Below are 22,925 nucleotides of genomic sequence, written 5' to 3'. Positions count from 1 at the left end.
GCGACGGGCAAGCAGAAGGCTGACCTTCCTCAGAGCGTCTGAGGAACGAGTGGAGGTGGGGGGCTGGGACTCGGGGCTGAGGGATTAGGGACCAGAAGGGGGCTGAGGATGGGAGGTATGGCAGGCCGTGCAGGATTCTGCGGGCCACTGTTCAGAGTCTGGCTATTAAGAGAGAAGCAGTGGGAAGTTACTATGGGCTACTAAGCAGGAAGGTAATAAGGTCCTGTGACAAGTGCCACAGGGTAGTGGGCCAGGGCAAGTGAAGCAGGGGGACCAGCTAAGAGGCTGAAGGAGATCTGGTGAGAGTTAAAGCTGGCTGAGGGCAGAGGGCCAGCAGTGGAGATGGAGAGAAGTGAACGTGTTTGAGATATGCTGAGAAGACACAACTGGGAGGACAGTGGTGGAGCCAATGTGGAGGGCCGGAGTCGGGGGAGGGATCAGAGGTGACCTCCGGGGTCGGGCAGAGCGATGTGGGCATAGGGCAGTGTGGGTACTCACCTGAGAACAGCAGGGGTGCTTAGGAAAGTCTCCCTGAGGTGACTCAGAGGGGAATTTTGAAGGCTGACTATGAGTTTTCTAGGCTGAACATGGGAGGGAGGGTATTCCAAGCAAACTGAACAGTAGTATATGGGCACAAGGGTATGAGATTGTATGGCACATTGGGAGACTTGTAAGCAGTTTTGTCCTAGGGGATAAATTGGTAGGAGGAGGTGAAAATGGAGAGTCTGGCTGAGGTTGGCATAGTCAGGGCATTAAAGGCCTTGCCCAGGACACACTGGCAGTCAGGAAAAGCTCAGATATGTCTTATATGATTCTCACACCATTTCACACAGTTTGTGAGTAGCTGTCACAAATTTAGCTTTTCTTAAACACTGCGATCTGGTAAACTGGATGCGAACTCTTGCCCGGCAGCAACTGGCTGAAGCTGAGTACTTACCAGCTGGTGCCCCTCTCCCGTCTCCACACCACAGGGTCCTGTCGGACAGGTCTCCTGACCCCTTCCTGTGTGCCTCATTTATATTCCCCGTGCGAACCCCTGGCTAAGCGGTCAGGGGCTCAGCAATCGTGCTTCAGAGAGGGATGAAGCCTATTTGCATCTCAGAGCAACTACACTCCGGGTGCAGAATCAATTAGAAGTGGAGAAACAAGAGGCAGGCAAATCAGCTAATTACAAACCTTAACAGAATCCTACCATTACGCCAGCGGTAAGGGAGCGGCATAAACCCTTGTGTTATTCTTTTTAATGTTCTAGAGAAAGAGATGTTATACATCACTGTGTATACCAGGACAGGCTCTGATTCAAAGCATAATGGAATCTATGTTATAGCATGATTCTTTAGGATGAAGGTTTTGCTGTACTATCAGATATATGGGAGGGTTAAGTGGAACTCAGGATTCAGTGAAAGGACACATGTATCACTAGTATGAGGAGGCATAGGACTTCTCGGGTGACAGGACTGATGCCAGGGCTGTGTTTACGGGTATGCTCAGCAAGACCCACAGGAAGCAACACTTCTTTCGGACAGAAGAGTGATGGCTAGGAAAGGTCCAGCTGTCCTAAAAGCTCCATTCTGGATGCACAGCACAACAGGAGGAGGCATGGGGAATGAGAAGCAGACATATTTCAGATGAGGAGCTGGATGCAGGGATGACACTCAGCATTAAAAAATACATTAGGGACCAAACAGAGCAAACATCAGACTTTAAATCTGTACAAATGTATGGTGTCTATGTCTAGGACAACAGTAATGGCCTGTTTTGTTTTTCTCCATTTGTCTGTGATGATTCTTGTCAGATTTTATACCATACGCAGTATCTATGCCGTCTCAGATAAGACCATGACGACAGACTATTTCTCCTGATCACATCTGGTGTACTTTTAAGAGCTTATGGTAGCATTGTGCATTCATCAGATGTTCTCTTTTGATAGTACTGTTTGAAAACAAAATTAAACAGCAGCTGAATGGGGGTAGCTGTCAGATGCACCTTGACAGGGAAATCCGACACGGGGACAAGAGGGAAAATGAGGCAGCAGGAGAGTGTCTTATGTCCTTCCCTGCCTTCCCACCCTGTCAGATTTGGGTGTCTTCACCCAATTCCAGGTTGTACCATGACGCTGTGCCCAGGCCCAATTCTGGGTCAGGCTCTTAAACAGATAACCACCATGGACAATTTTATCATCTGGCATTTCTTAAGTACCTATTGCACAGCAATGTTAGCTCATCCATTTCACTTAAATCTCAAACTTTATATGCTGTAAAGTTCCCTCTTTAAGAGCTTTTAAAAGGCAGCTATAAATGAGATGTGCTTAACTCTCCCTTTCTACCACTAATTCTTCTATATCTTTGCTGAGGATGGAGCCCCAAATTACACACAGTGCTCTGAGCAGGATTTTATCAGGCCTGTTAGTCAGCATTTACTTTAAGACACTAGAAGTATAAAGATGCCCTAGTGCCCATTATCACTTTCTCCAACAGGGGACTCTGTGGCTCTAACTGAAATGAAACAGACTGGCCCAAGCAAATGGAAACAAACATGTCTCTGGCACACAGAGAAGTGGGTAACATGAAATCAACATCAGGGACATCCAAGTTTAAGTTGGAGCTTTAATTTGGGCCTCAGAAAAACACATAGTAAATAAACAGTGACTTACTCGTTCTTGTCCAGCTGTATCCCAGATTAGGAATTTATGTAGCTCATTTTGGTACTGGACAGTCTTGGTCATAAAAGATGCCCTATAAAGAGAGACCTAAATGATCAGAATACAATTATTTAAAGCACGTTGCTAGCCCCCATTGGAAAGATCCCTTAGACTTAAGGCTCAAACTCCTGCTCCACACTATATCCTAATTGTGGTCCTCTCTGCAGTATTTATGGGATGCTCCAATGCTGGCTGCATATCCTGCGTCAAAATAAAGTACTAGGCACAGCTGCCCAACAAAGAAGGAAGAGTTCACTGGCTTGTGATTGCTTAACTCCATATCAAAGGGACTGAAGAGGTAATTTGGTAATCCAGATATTAGCCTCCCTTGTAAAATACAGAAGCTGTTACTTAAAGAGATGGAATCATGGGAAAACTTTCTAAAAACACCTGTGTGTCCAAGAAATGAGCGCACTAGTAAGAAATATTAGGTCACTGGATTTGTCCTCCCCTCCCAAACCAATGACCATATATACAGTCCACTAAGAGCTAGTATTAACTAGAGTTAGTAACATTAAGATGCCAAACAAGGAGCAGAAAGATGGCCCCCAAGGACCAGCTGTCTCAGTAATAATACGGACCCTCAGCTGACCTGACAGGCCATATCAGACCTCAGAACCAGCCAGGCGCTTGATGGGGAAAGGAATGCTGACCTGCAGGTCACACTGCTCACTGAGGGACACTCACTAGGCAGGGGGAGGATTCCTCTCATTTTATCATTTTAGGTGGTCTCATTCTTTTGGAGAACCTCTGAGGAGCCATGGTGGCCCAGAGCACATGCCCGCACACTCTTGGACACGGGAAGTCCTACTGTGGGGCTGGGCTCAGCTCTAACACAGTTTCTGCTCCCCACTTGTCCCAAAAAGCTCCCTCCTGGCAATTCCTTTGTCTCCCAGTGCCCTCCACATATCCCAGTCTGGTTCACAGAACCCAGAGATGGTGTATCTTCTTTTCTACTGGATAAAAAGCGTGGGGCCCAGGGCCAAGTTATACTCTTGGGATCATATCCTAATCATGATAATCAGGACAATGAACTCAATGGCTAGGCATTTTCAAGTATGCTGGATATCTGAAATATTTTTGAGAACATGTAATAGATACATAATCTTCAAGAAAGCACAAGTTGAAATTGAGAGGACGACTTTCTCAAGAATTCACTGAGTTTAAGTATTAGGAGCCTCAGTTTTAAACTTAAATTCTGATATAATGAATTCCTGGCAATATTTATTTAAGTTTATGGTTTAGCAACCAGCCTCCAAAATAGTGACTGTGAGGATGAAGGGAAAGTAAGGAAGCAAGATCACATTGAAAGGGCAGGTGCTATTTACTGGACATCTACTTACTGGAAATTTACCCCTTGGAATCCTTAGTAAAGTGCTTTATGCAAGAAGGTGCTGGATAGATTGTTATTGTACCAAGAACTTTTGGCGACTCACCATGATTAAATCAGGGTGTGTAACATGATTTCTTACTAAGAAAGATCTAAGCATTCAGAAAGGCTTGTTTATTGTGAAGATTAAGTGATATGATGTATTGTATGTGAAAGTGCTTTGTAAATTATAAAGCACTATGCCCATACAAGGTATTATTATTATTATTATTATTATTATTATTATTTAAATCACCTTCAGGAAATGTTTTAGTTTATTTAGACTTTGCAATTCGTCCTAGGAGCTTGCAACTCAACTCAGCATCAATTATGCTGTGGTGCTACACTTAAGAGAGATGCCAGGCTCCTGTAGGCCTATTAACACAGCCGGTGCATCCAACATACCCATTTTGGCTGCTCAAACAAAAGAAATATGCTTCAAAAAGACAAAAAGCTGAAAAAGGTATATGCAACAATTAAAAGGAAACATTTCATTATAGGAACAAAATTCACTGAAGGTCAACCTACCTGGCAACCATTTCCCCCTTAATGAAAGAATAGACTCATTATGCTAACAGGACAAAGACAATGGCAGCTGTAATGCTAGTGCCTTACAGGACTACACCCAACTTCCTGTCTCTGGTCCTAGGCCATCCTTCCAGACCCCCAGCCCCATCATTCTCAGCGTACTTCCTCCCTATTTCCTCCCAGGCTTGCTGTGCCCAGAGCTCTCTACCTGTGTCTCCACCTCTTGGCATCTGTCCTTTTACTGCCAGCACCACTCGTCCACACTGCCAGGTCTTCTGGAATCTTGTCTATCCTTCTGACTCAACAACCCAGAAGAGCCCCAAGCAGCCTCTTGTCTGCTTGTTCTCCCCAGTGGTGGGGGGCTGCCTTGCTGCAGGAAAGCCACAAAGCCATGTAGACCACAAAGCTGGTGTGAAGACTCTCCTATTTCAGCAGGCATGCCTCTTAGGCCTCTCATTCCACACAGCAATTACTCCACATTCTTAAAAGACTCCTTTCTAGCTCCCTACCACTCCGTTACCCTCCTTTCTGGGGCAACAGTTTGTTTCACCTTCTCAGAAAAAATAAAGGTTCTAAACCCTAAGTCCCTGAATTTCCCCCGTCAACCCTCCCTTTTCCACTTTTCTGACCTCAATGGAGTCAGGGATTTCTTCCTTTGATCCACCCATCACCAATGCCCTAGTACATCGTGATCCGAGCACACCCTGCCGGCGCCACTGCAACCATCAAACTGGTCCCTTCCTCCCAGTCTCAAATACTTCCAATGGTTCCTGTTTCTGCCTTCACAGACTGTTCTTTTTCCTTGAATGCTTTTTCCTTGGGAAAGCATGGCTAGATGCTCCTCATTCTTTAGGTCTTAGGTCGGCTGCCGACAATCACAGAAATCTGTGCAGCCTACGTGGAGCGGGTAGCTTCCCACCCCACATTTCACTCAGCAACACACACATCATCCTATTTTGCCTTCAGGGCACCTGCTACAATGTCTGATTAGCTTATTTATGTTTGTTTGGTTTGTTCTTTAAAAATTTACCTGTTCAATGTCAAAATCACCTTGGAGAAATATAAGTTCCATGAAGGTGGGGACCTAGAGGTGCTTCTTCCTCTGTAACTGGGGTATCGTCCTCATCTCCCTCCTCCTTGCTCTCCTGGAACTCTGACTCGGTATTTACTGTGTCGCCACAAGCTGTTTTGTTTCCCATCACTCCAACAGTTTCAGGGTGTCTTGGCCAAGCACTTCCTGAAGCAAAATGTGAGAAGTGCTTCTGAAGTACAGGCGGAGCTGAGATTAGGGGTGACCTTGGCTCTGTAACTGCACCCAGGTGCATAGACTCTAGGACGCCAGGGGTGTGGCTCGACTATGGCTACGTGACTCACTTGGACGAATGAATGCTCTTCCGCAGCTTCAAGCTTTATCTGTTGGGCACAGCGCTTCCTAAATCTGACTGACTTTTACCGCACTTCCAGATACGTAATCACCGCCTCTCACTTAATACAGTGAAGAGCTTATTTCCACTGCACCCCCGCCACACCCCAAATTCTGAGCTCTCAATGGAACATTATGCCTGCCTTCTACAGAACAGAAACTGGTCTGCAACTATTCTTTGTCCTTTGTTATTTGTATCCAGTTCTGTAGAACTATCCGTTCTTCATTTTATATTTAATCCACACTTGAAGCCCAACCCCCGAAATAAATCCATAAATTGGGCCCTGATCTTCGAGCAGGACTACAATTTTCCTGTCCCACTGCCACTCGAACTCCAGGAGAGCTCCTGTGACGTTCAAATTAAATGACGTGGAGGACATGGTAACTTCGATAGCTTGCTTTTTGAAAACCTTGCAATGGCTTCCTGCCATCCAAATGATACATTTTTATTTTCCAGCCTGCCATTTACTTGTCTGACAACCTCATTTTTCACTACTAAACCATCTCTCTTCACTCTGCCTAGGCAGACCTTATTACCTCTTTAATCTAAAATCCCTACTAGCATTATTTCCTAGAGCTAGAATGCCTTTCATATACTTCTGCATTTTTCATGACATTCTAAAAATACGACTTTCATGCACGCCAAGTAGTCATGATCTTTGGCCAGAGTACGTGTTCCCAATGAAAATACTCACTACAAGGTGTTTTAAAAACTTCTTTTCTTTAACCGCAGTAGACTTGCTTAGAGCTCTCAGAGCACGAGTGACCCTGCCACCACAGTCCAGTACCTCTCAGCTGCAAGCCCTTTTCTTGGAAAGGCATATGGGATGGGATGCTGTCGTCTCCACAATGGCGTGAAGCGCCTTGTAAGGATGAACAGCTCAGCCACTTAAAAATTAATGAAGGATCTAAGGGTGAATGTAATAACCACATTGTTTTTCTTGTGAAACCTTCATGAGAGTGTGTATCAATGACACAATTAAAAAAAGAAAACAACAACAACAAAAGCCTCCTTCATAAGAAGATTCATGTAGAACCAAAGATAATATTCAAAGAATACAGGCACAAAATATCAATTATGATATAAAATAGTCATGGGGATGAAGGAGCAGCATAGAGAAATAGTCAATAGTTCTGTAAAATCTTTTTATGTTGACAGTTAACTACACTATTTGGGGCTTGCAACTAATAATGCAGATAACTGTCAAATCACTATGCTGTACACTTGAAACCAATATAATATTGTGTATCAAATATACTTCAATAAAAAATGTATTTTAAAAAGGCAAAAAAATATTAATGAAGGACCATGACTTCTAAACAAATAACTCTCATGCAAACAATGCCTGAATCTCCAGCTTACATATACTGAAACAAAATTGAATACACCAAGATGGAGACATAAAAAGACCAAAGGTACATGAAACCTAGTAGTTCCTCTAATGGACGAAGCAGGGGGTCTTCAAGAGAATTCAGGATGGTGTGAGGAACTAGACTGGTGCTCAGTGAGAATGAGCTGAATATAAGGGCATCTCTGACTGGTCAGAATGGCCTCAGAAAGCCAGAAAAGTCTGCATAACCACAAATTCAGTGACTTATGTGGGCTCCACAGCCATGTTTTACCCCTTCCTTTAAACTCTACCACCTCTTGGGGTAACTCGACCTAGGGGTTCACAGGCTAGCCTGCACAGCACTTCCTACTAAGCAGTCACTACCCACTTAAAACTCAAAGGGTGCACAACAGACAGACGGCCTGCTCCACAGGCTCATGCGCACCCCAAGCAAATCCTTTAGAAATTTCTACATTTTTGTCATTCTAAAAACTTCTGGGGAAAATATTTAAAATCAAGGAAAATATTACTTCAAATTTAAAGATACCTTCACACCTGTGACCTCCTGTAGTCCATACTGTAAGCGTGTGACTTGAGTTTGATTCTTCACCACCACTTTGCAGTAAGACATGGAGGGGACAGAGCTAATGTGCGGTGCAGCTATGAGCCACTGCCAGGCAGCCAGGCCCCAGGGCCAGTCCTTGGAGACATGGGACCACAGTGCCATCTTGCCCTGGGAAGTCTACTCAAACATGCGGCCTACTGTATGGCAGGAACACCAGGCAGGCAGGACAAGCACAACCCCAGCCCTGCCTCCAGGAGGCTCACAGGGGGAGAACTGAGCAGGTGAACAGATCATCACAAGGCAGATACTCGAAGATATACCCAAGGATAGACCGCAAGTTGTGGGAGAACAGAGGTAAGGCCAAATCTAAGTACCAGGAGAGTAGCGATGGCAGGTGTGGGAGCCTGACTGCTGCCCTTCCTCCCATAGGATGTCCACACTGCAACCCTGGAACCTGCAAATATGTTACTTTTCATGGTACAAGGGACTCTGCAAAGGTGATTAGGTTAAGAATTTAGCAAAAAGGATGAAGATCCTGGGTTATCCAGGCAGGCCCAAGTTAATCACAGGGGTCCCTATAGAGAGACCAGGAGCTGGAGTCAGGGAAAAAGATGGAAGTGGAGACCAGAATGATGTCCCCTGAAGGCGGGCGGAAGGGCCCCAAGCCAAGGCAGCCACTGGAAGCTGAAAAGGGCAAGGAAATGGACTCTCCTCCCCTCAGAGCCTCCTGAAGGAACCAGCTCTGCCAACACCTTGGCTTTAAGCCAGTGAAACTCACTTCAGACTTCTGGTCTCCAGAACTATAAAATGGTAAATCTGTAAGCCACTAAGTTTGCCATGATTTGTTAGAGAAGCACCAGGAAACTAATATGCCAGACAGAACTGTAGGGAAGAGGTGAGGATTGAGCAGAACATGCAAGTTAGGGAGGGAGCTTGTCCAGCCCAAGGGGGCAGGAACCATGCTGGGGGTCACCTTCTCAAGAACCAGAACTGTGACTCTGCGAGCAGACTCCCAGTGGCTGCGGCAGGGTTAGACGGGGTGGGGTGCGGGGTGCACTTAGGTGGGTAACCGCAGAGGATCCAGGCAGCCAGGTCAGACTACTGGGGAAGGTCAGCAAGCTGCTGTGCTCTTAACATTAATGAGCAGCCACTCTACGTGAGGCCCCATTTCCTGTAAGTCAGCACCTCCTCAAAGGCCACGGTCCACCACCACCACTTTTGCCACATCTGTGTCCCATTTGTCTTACTTACTGCTGAATACTGTAAACAAACCATTCTATTTTTTTCTTAGCCTTGTCTAAGCAGTAATATTGGTAAAATTAAAAATCCATTAGTTTCATGGACTAGTTTTATTTTTCCCAAGGGTCAATAAAACATTTAATAATATAAATTTAAAATGCTCACCTGTGCATCATACGAATTCATCTCCCAGATGATGTTTTGGGAAAGACAGCTAAAGTGAAGGGGAGTCACTGAGGGTGGAGGGCAGACCTATTATCAGATGTTATCAGACTTGTTCTAGAGGCAGATTCTAGAAGCCAGCAACAAAGGGACCTTTGGGGTTCCTCTGACAGATACCGGGCCCGATAACCTAAGGGCGAGTGAGATGGAGCTGTTTTTAAGGACCTTACAGGATGGAAGTACAAATGTGTATGTAGGCAAAACCTGGGAATACTAAGGATTGTGACAGTATGGACAAGAAGGCAGGAACAAGACAGAAAAGGGACAAGGAAGGCAAGCAAGCTGAGAGGTCCTGAAATGATTCTGGAGAAGATGCGGCAGGCTTGATGGGCCAGAAGGGACACTTTGAGGCTGACACATAAAGCCACAAACTATTGACTGGTGTGAGTGAAGGAGAGTTCCGAGAAGTTTGAGGCAGGCTTCTGTCAGCTCAGGCAGCTAGTGTGTGATGAGCTATTTCAGTCATTTCCAAGCTGCAGTTGTATTCATTAATTTTCTGAATAGGTAATACATTCATATGCTTTGTGACCCAAACTGCACAAAACTGGTATATACTGAAATGTCTCCATTCTACCCCTTTCTCCCAGCCATTGAATTCCTCTTTCTGGAAACTGACCATATCAGTTCTCCTTTCAGAAATACTTAAGTTTATACAAGCACATGTATATACAGCTTCCCTTGCATCCTCCTCTATTTATTTTTAACACAGACTGTAGTATGCACGTATGCACTATGTACTCAGTGCATTACCTTTGCTTTTCTTCACTCTACACTACAGCTAGATTATCCAATATAAGTATGTACGGTTTTCTCAAGCTGGTCTTTTCCCTTTATCATATTATATTGCATAACTGCAATATAAATAATATAATCAGACCTACTAATCAATAGTGCTGCCAATTACTAACCTTGTTGCGTTTTTCTGCAGAACAAAGTCTTAGCAGCAGAACTGCTGGGCCAGGGTACAGGACAACAGCACACCAGGAGGAGGGCAGGCTTCTAGGCCAGACCACCCAGCTCCGGTTAGTAGTTCCGCTACCGGCTAAGAATCACCGGGCAAGTCAATCAACTTCTCTTTGCCTCAGTTCTCTTGTTTGAAAACTAGGAACAACTCCGTACCTGTAACACAGGACTTTAAAAAAAATGGTATGTGTTTTCCTGAAGTATAATTAAAGTACAATAAAATGCAGAGTGTAGGTTTTTGGTTCAATGAATTTGACTTTTCATATTCTTGTGTAACTTCTGCCCCAAACAAGATAAAAGAACATTTCTATAACTCCAGAAAGTTCCCTCATGCTCATTTCCAGTTAATTCTTGTACCTACCCTGGGCAAAACACTTTTGACTTCTACTTTACAGATTAGTTTTGGATGTCACAGAAATGGAATTATAAAATATATACACTTGTGTCTCACTCCTTTTAACAATGTTTTTGAAATTAATCTATAGTATTTGGTAGTTAATTCTTTTTCATTGCTATATGGTATTCCATTACAAAAATACACCATACTTTGTTCTGATGTTTAGGTTGTTTCAAGTTTTTGGCTGTTATGAATAAGGCATTTTTGCACAAATCTTTCTATAAACATATATTTGAATTTCTCAAGTAAATACCTAAAGTTGGAATTGCTGGGTGACAGGGTGGATGTATGTTTAACTTAATATGAAGACAGAAGAAGAGAGTCCTCCAAAGCAGCCACACCATTTTACATTTCCACTGGAAATACATAAAGTTTCAGTTGCTCCATATTCTTACCAGTTTTGGTTGTCCTTCTCTAATTTAAGCTGTGCCTTAAGAACAAGTTATGGTTGTCCACAATTACTAATTCTATTCAACATTGTACTGGAGGGTCCAGCCAACACAGTAAGAAAAAAAAAGGCACCAAGATTGTAAAAACAGTAAACTGTCACAGAGATCCTATGTACAGACATCATGATAGTGCATGCATAAATGTCCAATGACCTATGGAAATCTAGAAAATACATAAATGCTAGAAATAAGAAAACTGACATTCAATGTAATTATTTATATGACTGGTAAGTTTCCCATTTCAGTATTTGTTGTTTCTTTGCTTTTCCTGTTTTGTCTTCTTTTGGACAAATCATTATTTTTTTGTATTCTTTTTCTCTTGAATTTTTAGCTATATTTCTTTGTGTGTGTCTATTTTTCCAAATGTTTCCCTGAAGATTACAATGTGAATCTTTAAATTTCAATCTATTCCCATATAATCTGATGATCTTTCATAAACAATGGAAGTGCCAGGAGAGTCTAATTCTAGGCACCAACTCCTAACCACTGTGTTCTTGCTGCCTTAGATTTAACTTACTCTTATGCTATAAACACAATAATTGTTATTTTTCTTTTAAAAAGTAATGATCTTTTACAAATTTCTTTTAGTATTTCTTATGGGTATGGGTTCGCTATAAGCAAATTCTCTCAAATTTTGTCTTAAAAGGTCTTTATTTCACCTTCATTTCTGAAGAAAATTTTTGCTGGCTATAGAATTCCTGCTTGGCAGGGTTTTTTCCTTTATTAAGTTGAAGATGCCATATCATTGTCTTTTGAGCCTCCAGTATTCAGCTCCATGGACTCATGTGCTTGGGATCCTCCCTGCCCTACATATCTCCTCATCTGGCTATTCATTTATGTCCTTTGTAATGAAATGGTAAATGTAAGTAAAGTGTGTTCCTGAGTTTGTGAGCTATCCTAGCAAATTATTGAACCTGGACACAGGGGTGGGGGTGGTGGCAGGCTATGGGAATTCTCAACTTCACAGCCATTTCAAACAGAAGGGTGGGCACCCCAGGTACGCAGTACTTGTGACTGGCACGTGAAGTGGCAGCAGTCTTGTGGAGAGCAGCCCTTAAACCTACAGTCTGATTAACTCTGGGAAGTCAGTGCCAGAATTGAAGGATACCTCGTAGTTATCCAGAGTTGGAGAAATGGCTGTTAGTGTGGGGAAAAAACACACATTTGGCAGAAGAGATGTTATGAACAGAAACAGTTCATGGTGAGACTGAGAGAGTCCCACTGATCTCACATGTCTGTGTTGTGTTGTGAACACTTTTCTTCCCCTTATGTTTCAGTTTGGATACTTTCAACTGACCTGATTTTAAACACAAATGGTATTAGATGAGCTCAGGACCTGACTGGACACAACAGGGGAAGGATAGGTAAACTTGATCAAGATTCTGAGGAATTCTTGGCTTCCCGATTCTCCACCTGGACCTCTGTGCCTCGGCCGCTGTCACTCTGTATCCAGTGGAGGCAGATTTCCTGGGATAAGCCTCTGGCCTCACCTGCCCTGCCTCCAGCCTCCACAATTATCAGCCTGAGTGTTCCCATCTATGGTGGTCTCCCTGTCTGTTTCTGTAGGTACCGAGAGTAGCCATAGATCTTATGAGTGGCTTGTCATTTTCCGAAGTTTATTTCACTTAGGTTTCTTTGTGAGCTCAGATGTGTAATGGGCTTTTAAAAACTTATTTGCTTGATTTGGTTTTTCTGGATGAGAACCTTACAACTTTGTCTGAACTGGAAAGCACACAGAATTAAGGATTGAGTTATTATACTTAAATTATAATATCAGTGGCAGATATGTGGCATGTCTCAGGTGTCTCTGCAGTGACAAAGCAGTCATGCGGAGAAAGGCAGGCCCTTGCAGCTGAGTGTGAGTGGAGTTACCTGGGAAGACAAAGGGCTGTGGAAGAAATTCTCACTGCTTCAGCATTTTAGGGGTGGACACCAAAGCTGAGAAACAGAGAAAGGAAGACTGCCCTGAGAGGCAGGAAGGAGCAGAATCAGAATTGTATCCCAGGTAATTAGAGGCTCTGCAGAAAAAAGAGTTACCAAGAGAATGCCAGATCCTTCTAGAAAGGACAAATACCAAAAAAAGCAACTTGTGGATTATATTTTGCTATTCAACTGATGGTAAGCTCAGTAACAGTGGTTTCAGTGGAAGAATGAGGCAGAAGCTAATAGGATCTGACGTGCATGAGAGATTGGTAACTGGAGTCAAGGAATGTATAGAATTATAGAAATCTTCCAACTGAAGAACTTTTTTTTTTTTACTGAGCATGTACTATGGATTAGGCACTGGGAATACAACTGTGATAATCTCAGATAATTTTACTCCTCTCATAGAACTTCTATTGGAATAGTGGAGACAGGCAATAAATAAGTAAATAGATAAGCGATTATAGATTTTAATACTATGAAGATAACAAAACATTGTAGGGTGAGAGTGCTGGTTATCTGAGATAGGATGGTAGGGAACCTCTTAAATAAACCTTAAAGGATGAGAAGATAGAACGATGAACACATCTGGAAGGAAGAGAACATTTCAAAATGCAGGAACAGGAACTGCAAAGGCCCTGAGGTGGGAAAGGACATCAGGTGTTTGGAAAGGGTTGTATAACTGCAATGTGCATTACAGGAAAAGAGCGATTAAAAGTTTATGGTGAGCATTCTGGTTATTATTCTCAGAGCAACAGGAAGCCATTAAAGATTTTTAAGCAAAAGTTACACGATCCATTTGATATTCTCAAAACAAGACTATTTGGAGAGTAGTTGGATGCATATGAGTTGGTTTTAGGAGCTAGAATAAGACTTGTGGGTGGAGTGAAAGTGAAAGGTGAAGAAGAGCAAAAATTGAGTATATCTCCTGGCTTTGAGGTCTGGTGGGAGGTCTGCTGGGAGGAGGAAAGTGAGGTACCATTTCCTGAAAGGCTAACAAATTGACATGGAGCCAATATTTTAATAGTTTTCAGTTGGAGTTGTGTGTCTAGGATAAACGGAAGGAGTCCGAGTAGAAAAAGGCATTGGATGTAGAGGAGAAAAAAGGCTCAATTTTGGAAGCCAGGCCCCAGTATAAACAGGAATCGATGGGACTGAGAGTGGAAGGAGGAGCACCCTGGGACAGGGCGAGAAAGACAATTTTCCTGTCATCCCCTCGAATGCGCATCCAGGGCGCTGATCCCTGTCAGCCACTGCAAACAAAGCCCTGAGGGACTCGGGCGAGGGAGGCCCAGGAGAACGTGTGTGAAATGGGGCAGGATGGAGAGTTAACAGAGTGCTGCAGCAGGTGACAAGCTGGCCGAAAAATAAAAATAAAAAGAGGACAAAGGCACTCTGTTAAGGGAGAACTTCCCAAAGGAGGGAACGATGTGACTTGCATCTTACGAGATGGGACAGAAACGAACAGGTTTCCTCTGCAGCAGGTGTACTCCAGTGACTGGAATAATACATGGAAAGATGAGAGGCTGGGGAACTACAAACTTTTGCCCAGGCCCAGAGTCCCAGGTTTCCGGTAGAGGCAGTAGGGTGGGCACAGACCTAAACTAAAAAAGATGATTTGGATTTTTGTCCCATGAGTGAAGGAATCAGAGCAGCAGCGGGGACTGGATTTATATGCCTGAAGGAAGACGGAGCAGGAACTGGCAAATCTCTTCTGTAAAAGCCGCATATAACAGCATGGGGAATACAGTCAATAATATTATAACAACTTTGTATAGTGACTGGTGGTAACTACACTTACCAGGGAGAGCATTTTGTAATGCATATAAATGTTGAATCATTTATGTTGTACACCTGAAACTAATCTAATATTATGTCAACTTATACTTCAATTTAAAAAAAAGCCACATAGTAAATATTTTCGAATTTTGTATGTCGTAGTCTCTTCATCTTTGCTGCTGTCGTGTGAAAGCGGCCATGAACAGTATGTATGAGCTGGAGTGACAGTTTTAGCTCCTGGATTACAGGTTTGCTGACCCTGACCTAGAGCCTCAAATTATTCATAAAAGTTTAATAAACAACATCTGGAATGCAACTAAAAAAAAAAAACAACCCACAAAAAACCTGTGCATTCAAGGAGTTAAATCAATGTAACCAACAATCAAGATAAAAGCCAGACAATGAAGAGAAACACAGGTGGATTCAGAGAATGGATTATCAGACATCTTTATTTTTAACTTTCATTATGAGATTTTCCACTTCACACAAAAGGAGAATACATTTACCCAACTTTAATAATCATCCACTTTCCTCTGTATTTTGTCATTTTAAATGGACTTTAAAATAATTATGCCTAGTAAGCTTAAGAAAATAGAACCAAAACTAAACGTTTTGGCAGAGAAAGAATTAAAACAAAACCAGCTGGATATTCTAGAACTTTAAAAAAACAGTAACTGAAATTAAGAACCTGATATATATGGTTAAAATTAGTTGAAAAAAAAATGAATAAAGAACTGGATGAACGAGTGGAAGAAAATACCTAGACTGAAGCATGGAGAAAAAAGTGATGGAAAACACAGAAAAGCGTATGAGACATAGAAAAAAATTCCAAACTACAAGCAATAGTAGTATGAGAATGTGAGGAAAGAAAATGGAGTGAAAGCAACACCAAAGAGATAATGGCTGAGAATTTTCCAACTTGAAAGACATCAAACTACAGGTTCAAGAAATACCATGAACCCAAGCAGGATAAATATAACAAAAATCTCATCTAGATACATCAAAGTAAGACTGCTGAAACCCGACAAAAAGGAAATCCTGAAAGCAAGGACACATTAATATCAAGTGAGCCAACCAGAATGACACCTGACTTCAATAAAAGCAGATGGAGCTGTAAGAAAAAGGAGCATGTATTACGAAGGTCTGAAAGACAGTCACTGAAAACCAAGAATTCTGTATTCAATGAAAACAGACCTCAAAAATGATTATGACTGGCCAAAATAGCTAAAATTAAAAACAACCGTTAAGATGTGGAGTAAATGAACTTTTCATGTATTGCTGATGAGAATGGAAAGAGTATGCAACCACTCTGGAAAACAGTGGTTTCTTATAAAATTAAACATGCCTGTAAACCTATCGTGGTAGCCAGCATCTGAGTGGCCCTAGGGTACCTCATTCCTGTTATTTCTGTCCTGGCAGAGTCCTCTCCCACAGTGAATAGGGCTGACCTGTGTAACCAAGAGGGTATTATGGAAATAAAAGGTGAGCTCGTAAAGACATTGTGGCTTCCATCTTGGGGTCTCATGGGTTGTTCGTTAGGAATATGGTGGCTCCCACGTTGTGAGGAGACTCAAGCAGCCCGATGAAGAAGTAAGTCTATATGGCAAGAGTCAGAATCACCTAGCTAAGTTGCTCTTGAATTCCTGACCCATAAACACTGTGTTAGGTAACAACATGTTCAATATTGTTTTATGCTGCTAAATTTAAGGGCAATCTGTTATATAATGACAGGTAGGAAATATGCTTAGTAACCAGTAATCTCATGTTGAGTGCATATTCAACAGCAATGTGAACACATGTCCACAAAAATAACTATGTACAAACATCATAGCAGTTTCCTTCTTAATAGCTCAAAACTGGACCCCATTTAAATGTCCATCAATAGGAGACTGGATGAACTGATTGTGGTCTATTCATACTGTGGAATACGAGTCAGCAATTACAAGGAGCAAACTGCTGCCATATGCAAAAACAGGGATGAATCTCAAAAATAGTATTTTGAGCAAAAGGAGGCAGCACAAATGAGTACATGTAATTTGACACCATTTATATGAAGAAAACACATATCTACTCTCTGATGACAGAAATCAGAATGGTGGTTAAGTTGGGAAGGCGGGGTAGATTCACCTGGAAGGGAGCTTTCAGGGCCAATGGAAATGTTCTGTATCATGATGATACTTAAACAAGTACAAGGTAAAAATTCACTCAACTACACATTTTATTGTATGCAAACAAAAGCTCAATTTTAAAAAAAATGATAGAATTAGGACATTTTCAGTCAGACAACCCAGCACCAGGAAAGTATACTGAAGGAAATACACAACAGTGTTCTTCAGAATGAAGTACCTAATTCCAGATGGTAGGTCAGGAATGCAAGCAGGAATGTAAAGCAGTGGACAGAGTAAACATGTGGAGGAAAGTGACAGGAATGTTTTTATATAACAGTTTTTATATAACAATAAGTGTCCTATGAAGTTTAGAATTAAAATGCACTGTAAGAGAATAAAAGCAGGAGGCAGAGAAATTAGATCTGATATCCTTGCACTGCTGGAATGTGGTGAAAGTAATTTATATTACACTACAAGAAGTTAAGGATGCATAATTCCAGAGAAAACATTTAAAGAATAATGAAAGTACAATTATCAAGATAACAAAGGGGGAAACATGGTATTAAAAACAAAACAAAACAAAATCCAATGTAAAAGAACATGGAACAGACAAGTACGTAAAAAGCAAACTGTTAACTTGTAGGTTTAAACATAAACACATCAGTAATTTATTAAAAGTAAAATAATTAAATATTCAAATTAAGGAGTCAAATCTGGGGAGTTCAGAGTCTAGTAATGGTTGGTGGTAGCCTGTACTGGAATGACCCTCATGAGCTTGTGAAGCAGAAAACTGTGCTACTGGCTGGAAGCAAAGTTCAGGGCTTACCAGTGCGGCTGGAAATAGAGAGGGGATGTCCTAGAAAGGAAGGACTTGCAGAGGAAGCCTCAAATCTATATATAAAGTCCTCCCAAGTCCATGGCTGACTCCTAAATTTCACACAAGGGAGAGATGCCAAGGCCAGCAACAACTGGAAAGTTGAAAGAAAAGAAGTGGGAGTCTGAATCCTGTCAAGTTACAGGGGCCCAGTGAACATTCTGAATGAAAACCCAGACAGGCCATACCTGAGAAGCAAAGACAGTATCCCAGGGATATGGATTTGCCATAATGCTAAAGACAATACTCCAAAGAACTATCCTAACAAAGGGTAAAAGCAAGCTTCCACAAGTTCATGATTAGCCCACAGTTTAACTTTTTGCTAAAACAAAACCCAAACTCCTCAGCAGACAAAAAGAGAATCTAAAATCTCAGCATACTTCCTGCAGTGTCCATATATAATAAAAAATTACTAGATGTGCCAAGAAATGTGACCCAAGGTCAAAAGAAAAAAGAGTCAACAGCAACAGATCCTGAACTGATTCAGATGTTGACATTAGGAGACATGAAGTTTAAAAGTAGCTATTATAAATATAATCAGGACTTAAAGAAAAAGACCCATATTGAGTGAACAGATGGGGAATCTAAGCATATATAAAGTGTAAAAAAGAACAAAATGGAAATTCTAGAATTAAGGACAGTATCTGAAGTGGAAAAATAAAATAGATGTGCTTACCAGACAGAAAGGATCATCTGAAACTAAAGACTTACGGATAGAAATAATGTGATCCTAAGAACAGAGAGGAAAAGATGGAAAAACACAAAAACAAAAACAAAGCCAGGCCTTAGTTACCTGTGAGATATCTAACAGTTTAACAAATGTGAAATCAGAATCCCACAGGAGGAGCAAGAGAATGGGGTAGAAAAAATATTTACAGAAATAATGGCTAAAAATGTTCCAAATAATCAAATTTCTGATTCAAGAAACTTAATGAACCCTGAGGATATCATGCACCTAGCATATTACAGTAAATTGCTGAAAACGAAAGATAAAGAGATTTTAAAAGCAGCTAGATAATAAAAGATACAGTACATACAAGGGAACAATGTTAAGAATGATGACAGGCCACTTAGCAGAAACCATGAAACCAGAATACAATAGAATATTATATTTAAAATTCTGAAAGATAAACCTGTACATTACATCCCCAAGACTTATTATAACTGGAAGTTAGTACCTTTTGGACACCTTCACCCATTTTGCCCATGTAATGTATTGCACAGTGACTACAGTTAACAATACTGTATTGTATATTTGAAAGTTGCTCAGAGAGTAAATCTAAAAGTTCTTACTACAAGAAAAATAAATTGAAACTATGTGTGGCAATGTTAACTAAACATACTGTGGTAATCAGTGTATGGACTGTACAAATGTTGAATGATTATACTGCACAAAGAAGGAAAAAAAGGAAAAGAAAAAGTACAGGAAAAAATCAACCCAGAAATCTTTATCTAGCAAGAATATTCTTCAAAAGTGACGATGCAATACACCATCATTTTCAGATAAACAAAAACTGCAGGAATGTGTCATGCTAGCTTTGAATACATGAAGTGCTAAAAAAGTTCTTTAGGATGAAGGGAAATGATACCAGATGAAAACTCCATTCCACAGGAAGGAAAAAAGAGCAATGGAAATGGTAGTATGTATGTGAAATACACAGTAGGTGGGCCACGCAGGTAGGTACACATGGTAGAGGGTGGAGTGGCCCAGACCAGGGTATTAAGGCTCACCAAAGGAGTCCCTCTATGGGGTAAGTAAGGTGGCCTGAGCTTTTAAGAGCCTGTGAAGAAGGCTTCACCAATATTATAATGCTTTACACCAAAAAGACAACTGACTTTTAATGACATTAGGAGAAAAAAGTCAGTTGTCTTTGAATGTCTTTTTTTTTTTTACAGTAAAATAGCCATCATTAAAAAAAAAAGGAAGTCTTCAATTTAGAGCAAAGTTATAAGCACAGAATTTATTTAACCTGAACCATTTGAGAATAAGTTGCCTCATTACCTCTGTTAGTAGACTTTTCCTACCAGCAAGACTATTCTTCTACATAAGCAGAATAAATCTCATCAAAATAGTGAAATTAACACCAACACATTACTACCACCTATTCCTCAGAATCATTTGAATTCTGCCAATTGTCCCAGTACTATCCTTTTCAGAGAAACACGTAGTTCAAAATCACACGCTGTATTTAGTTATCATGACTCTTTTCAAAGTTCCCATCAATCTGGATCAGCCTCTCAGTCTTTCCTTGACATTTCAGACTTTGAGACTTTTGAAGATTACAAGCCTGTTGTTTTATAAAATGTTTCTCATTTTGAGTTTGTCTGATGTTTATTTATGATTACATACAGCAAAGATCACTAAACTTTTGGAAATTCAATTAATATAACTGTGGTAGTTAAAAAATATGCCCACTTTTGTGTTTTTCAGTACTCCCCACTTTAAAAGTGGAGCTTAATTCTGTATGCTGCCGGTATGAGATGGGCTTAGTAATTCCTTTCTAATGAACAGAAGCCACAGTAGGTGACTTCCAAGACTAGGTCTTAAAAAGATACTGCAGGCTTGCATAAACCATCCTGAGAAAGAACAAAGCTGGGGGTATTACACTTCCTGACTTCAAGCTATACTGCAAAACTACAGTAATCAAAACAGATGGTACTGGCATAAGCAAAGACTCACAGATCAGTGGAACAGAATAGACAGCCCAGAAATAAAACCCACACATATATGATCAATTCATACATGATAAAGGAGCCATGAAGATACACTGGGGAAAAGACAGTCCCTTTAATAAATGGTGCTGGAAAAACTGGACAGCTACATCCAAGAGAATGAAAAGGGATTACTGTCTAACACCATACATAAAAGTAAACTCAAAATGGATTAAAGACCTAAATATAAGACATGAAACCACAAAACTCTTACAAGAAAACAGAGGCAAAAATCTTCTGAACATAAGCATGAGCAGCTTTTTTCTGGACACATCTTGGTCAAAGGTAACAAAAGCAAAAATAAACAAGTGGGACTACATCAAACTAAAAAGCTTCTGTACATCAAGGGAAATCATCAGCAGAACAAAAAGGCACCCTACCGCATGGGAGAATATATTTGTAAATGATTCATCTGATAAGGGGTTAGCATCCAAAATGTATAAAGAACTCATATATCTCAACACCAAAAAAACAAATACCCTGATTAAAAAAAGGGCAGAGGACCTGAACATTTTTCTAAAGAAGAAACAGAGATGGTCAACAGAAAAAATGAAAACATGCTCCAGATCACTAATCATCAGGGAAATGCAAATCAAAACCACATGAGTATCACCTCACACCAGTTAGAATGACCACTATCCAAAAAACACGAAATCACAAGTGTTGGTGAGGAAGTAGAGAAAAGGGAACCCTCCTGCACTGTTGGTGGAAATGTAAACTGGTACAGCCACTTCTGAAAGCAATATGGAGATTCTCAAAAAACTTAAAATAGAAATATCATATGACCCAGTAATTTCACTTCAAGGAAAACAAAATCTCTGATTCGAAAAGATACATGCACTCCTATGTTTACTGCCGCATTATTTACAATAGCCAAGGTATGGAAGCAACAAAAGTGTCCATCAATGAGGAACAGATAAAGAAGAGGTGGGGCATATACCAAAGGGAATATTATTCAGCCATAAAAAAGAAAGAAATCCTGCAATTTCCAGCAACTTGAATGGACCTAAAGGGTATTATGCTCAGTGAAATAAGCAAGGCAGAGAAAAGCAAATAGTGTATGATTTCACTTACTTGTGGAATCTAAAAACAAAGCAAACCAAATAAATGAAACAGCTGTGGACTCACAGACATTGAAAAGTGATTGGCGGTTGCCATGGGGGAGGGGCTGGGGTGAGTGGGTGGGGAGGATGAAAGGGATAAAAGGGCACAATCGTAATATAAGTTGGTTACTGGGATGGTAGTACAGCATGGAGAATACAGCCAACTGTTCTGTAACACCTTCCAGTGCTGACATATAGTAACTGCATGAGCGGGGGTGAGGATTTAATAATATGGGTAACTGCTGAATCACTGTGTTGTATACTTGAAATCATATAAGATTATGTATCAATGATACTTAAAAAAAAAAGAATGTTCCTCCTTGCTCTCTCTTGGATCACTTGCCCTGGGGTAAGTTAGATGCCTTGTTGTGAGGACACTCAAGTAGCCCTTTGGAGAAGCTCACATGGTAAACATCTGAGGAACTGAGGCTTCCAAAGAACAGCCACATTAGTGGGCCATTTTGGAAGCAGATTCTGTGGCAACAGTCAAGCCTTCATATGACTGTGGCCCCAGTGGGCTTCTTGATTGTAACACCACCCTGAGAGACACAGAGCCAGAACCACACCAGCTCAGCCACTGAAGATTTCTGATCCACAGAAAATGTGATGGGTTGGTTTGTTGTTTTTAGAGGCTAAGTACTGGGATAATTTGTTACTCAGCAATGTATAACTAATACATTTATCTGCTGCATTAACAGAAAAAAGGAGAAAAACCATATTAACTAAGTAAATGCAGAAAAGTATTAAGACAGAATTTAAGACCTATTCTTGACAAAAACTCAGCCATCCAGTAATAGACAGAAACCTCCTCATCTTAATAATGGGCAACCTACAGCCAATATATCACAGTTCATAGTACAATGTTGAATGTTTTTCTACTATGAATGGGAAAAGGCAATGATGTTGGTCACCACTGTCATTCAGTATGGTACTGGGGGTCCTGGCCAGTGCAGCAGGGGATGGAAGAAACTAAAGTGAAAGGAAGAAGTCAAACTGTCTTTTTCTCAAAGAAATCATGTACGTAAAAAATCCTAATGAATCTGTCAGATGACTACTAGAATAAATGAATTTAACAGAATTATATAAGGTCAATATACAAAAATCAATGTTATTTCTGTGTAAAGGTACCAATTGCAAGTAAAATGAAAAAAGTGCAATTTCATTTACAATAGTTTTAAAACCATTAATAGGAAAAAATGAACAAAAAAAATTTTAGGACTACCAGGCTGCAAACTTTAA

At 41.0% G+C, this 22,925-nt stretch overlaps 1 protein-coding gene across 1 annotated transcript in view; it reads right to left on the bottom strand.

Annotated features, from left to right (window-relative positions):
• The window catches only part of RAB22A (RAB22A, member RAS oncogene family), a 49,629-nt gene that overhangs the window by 16,854 nt on the left and 9,850 nt on the right, over positions 1-22,925 (bottom strand). Inside the window, exon 3 of the mRNA XM_036901887.2 lies at positions 2,654-2,735. Within this exon, the coding sequence (XP_036757782.1) occupies positions 2,654-2,735 (82 nt within the window). The remainder of the gene's footprint in view (positions 1-2,653; positions 2,736-22,925) is intronic.

Source organism: Manis pentadactyla, chromosome 5 (assembly GCF_030020395.1).
Source record: "Manis pentadactyla isolate mManPen7 chromosome 5, mManPen7.hap1, whole genome shotgun sequence".
NCBI lineage: Eukaryota > Metazoa > Chordata > Mammalia > Pholidota > Manidae > Manis > Manis pentadactyla.
Note: the sequence above shows the minus strand (reverse complement) of the source record. Positions and strands in the feature narration are given on the sequence as shown.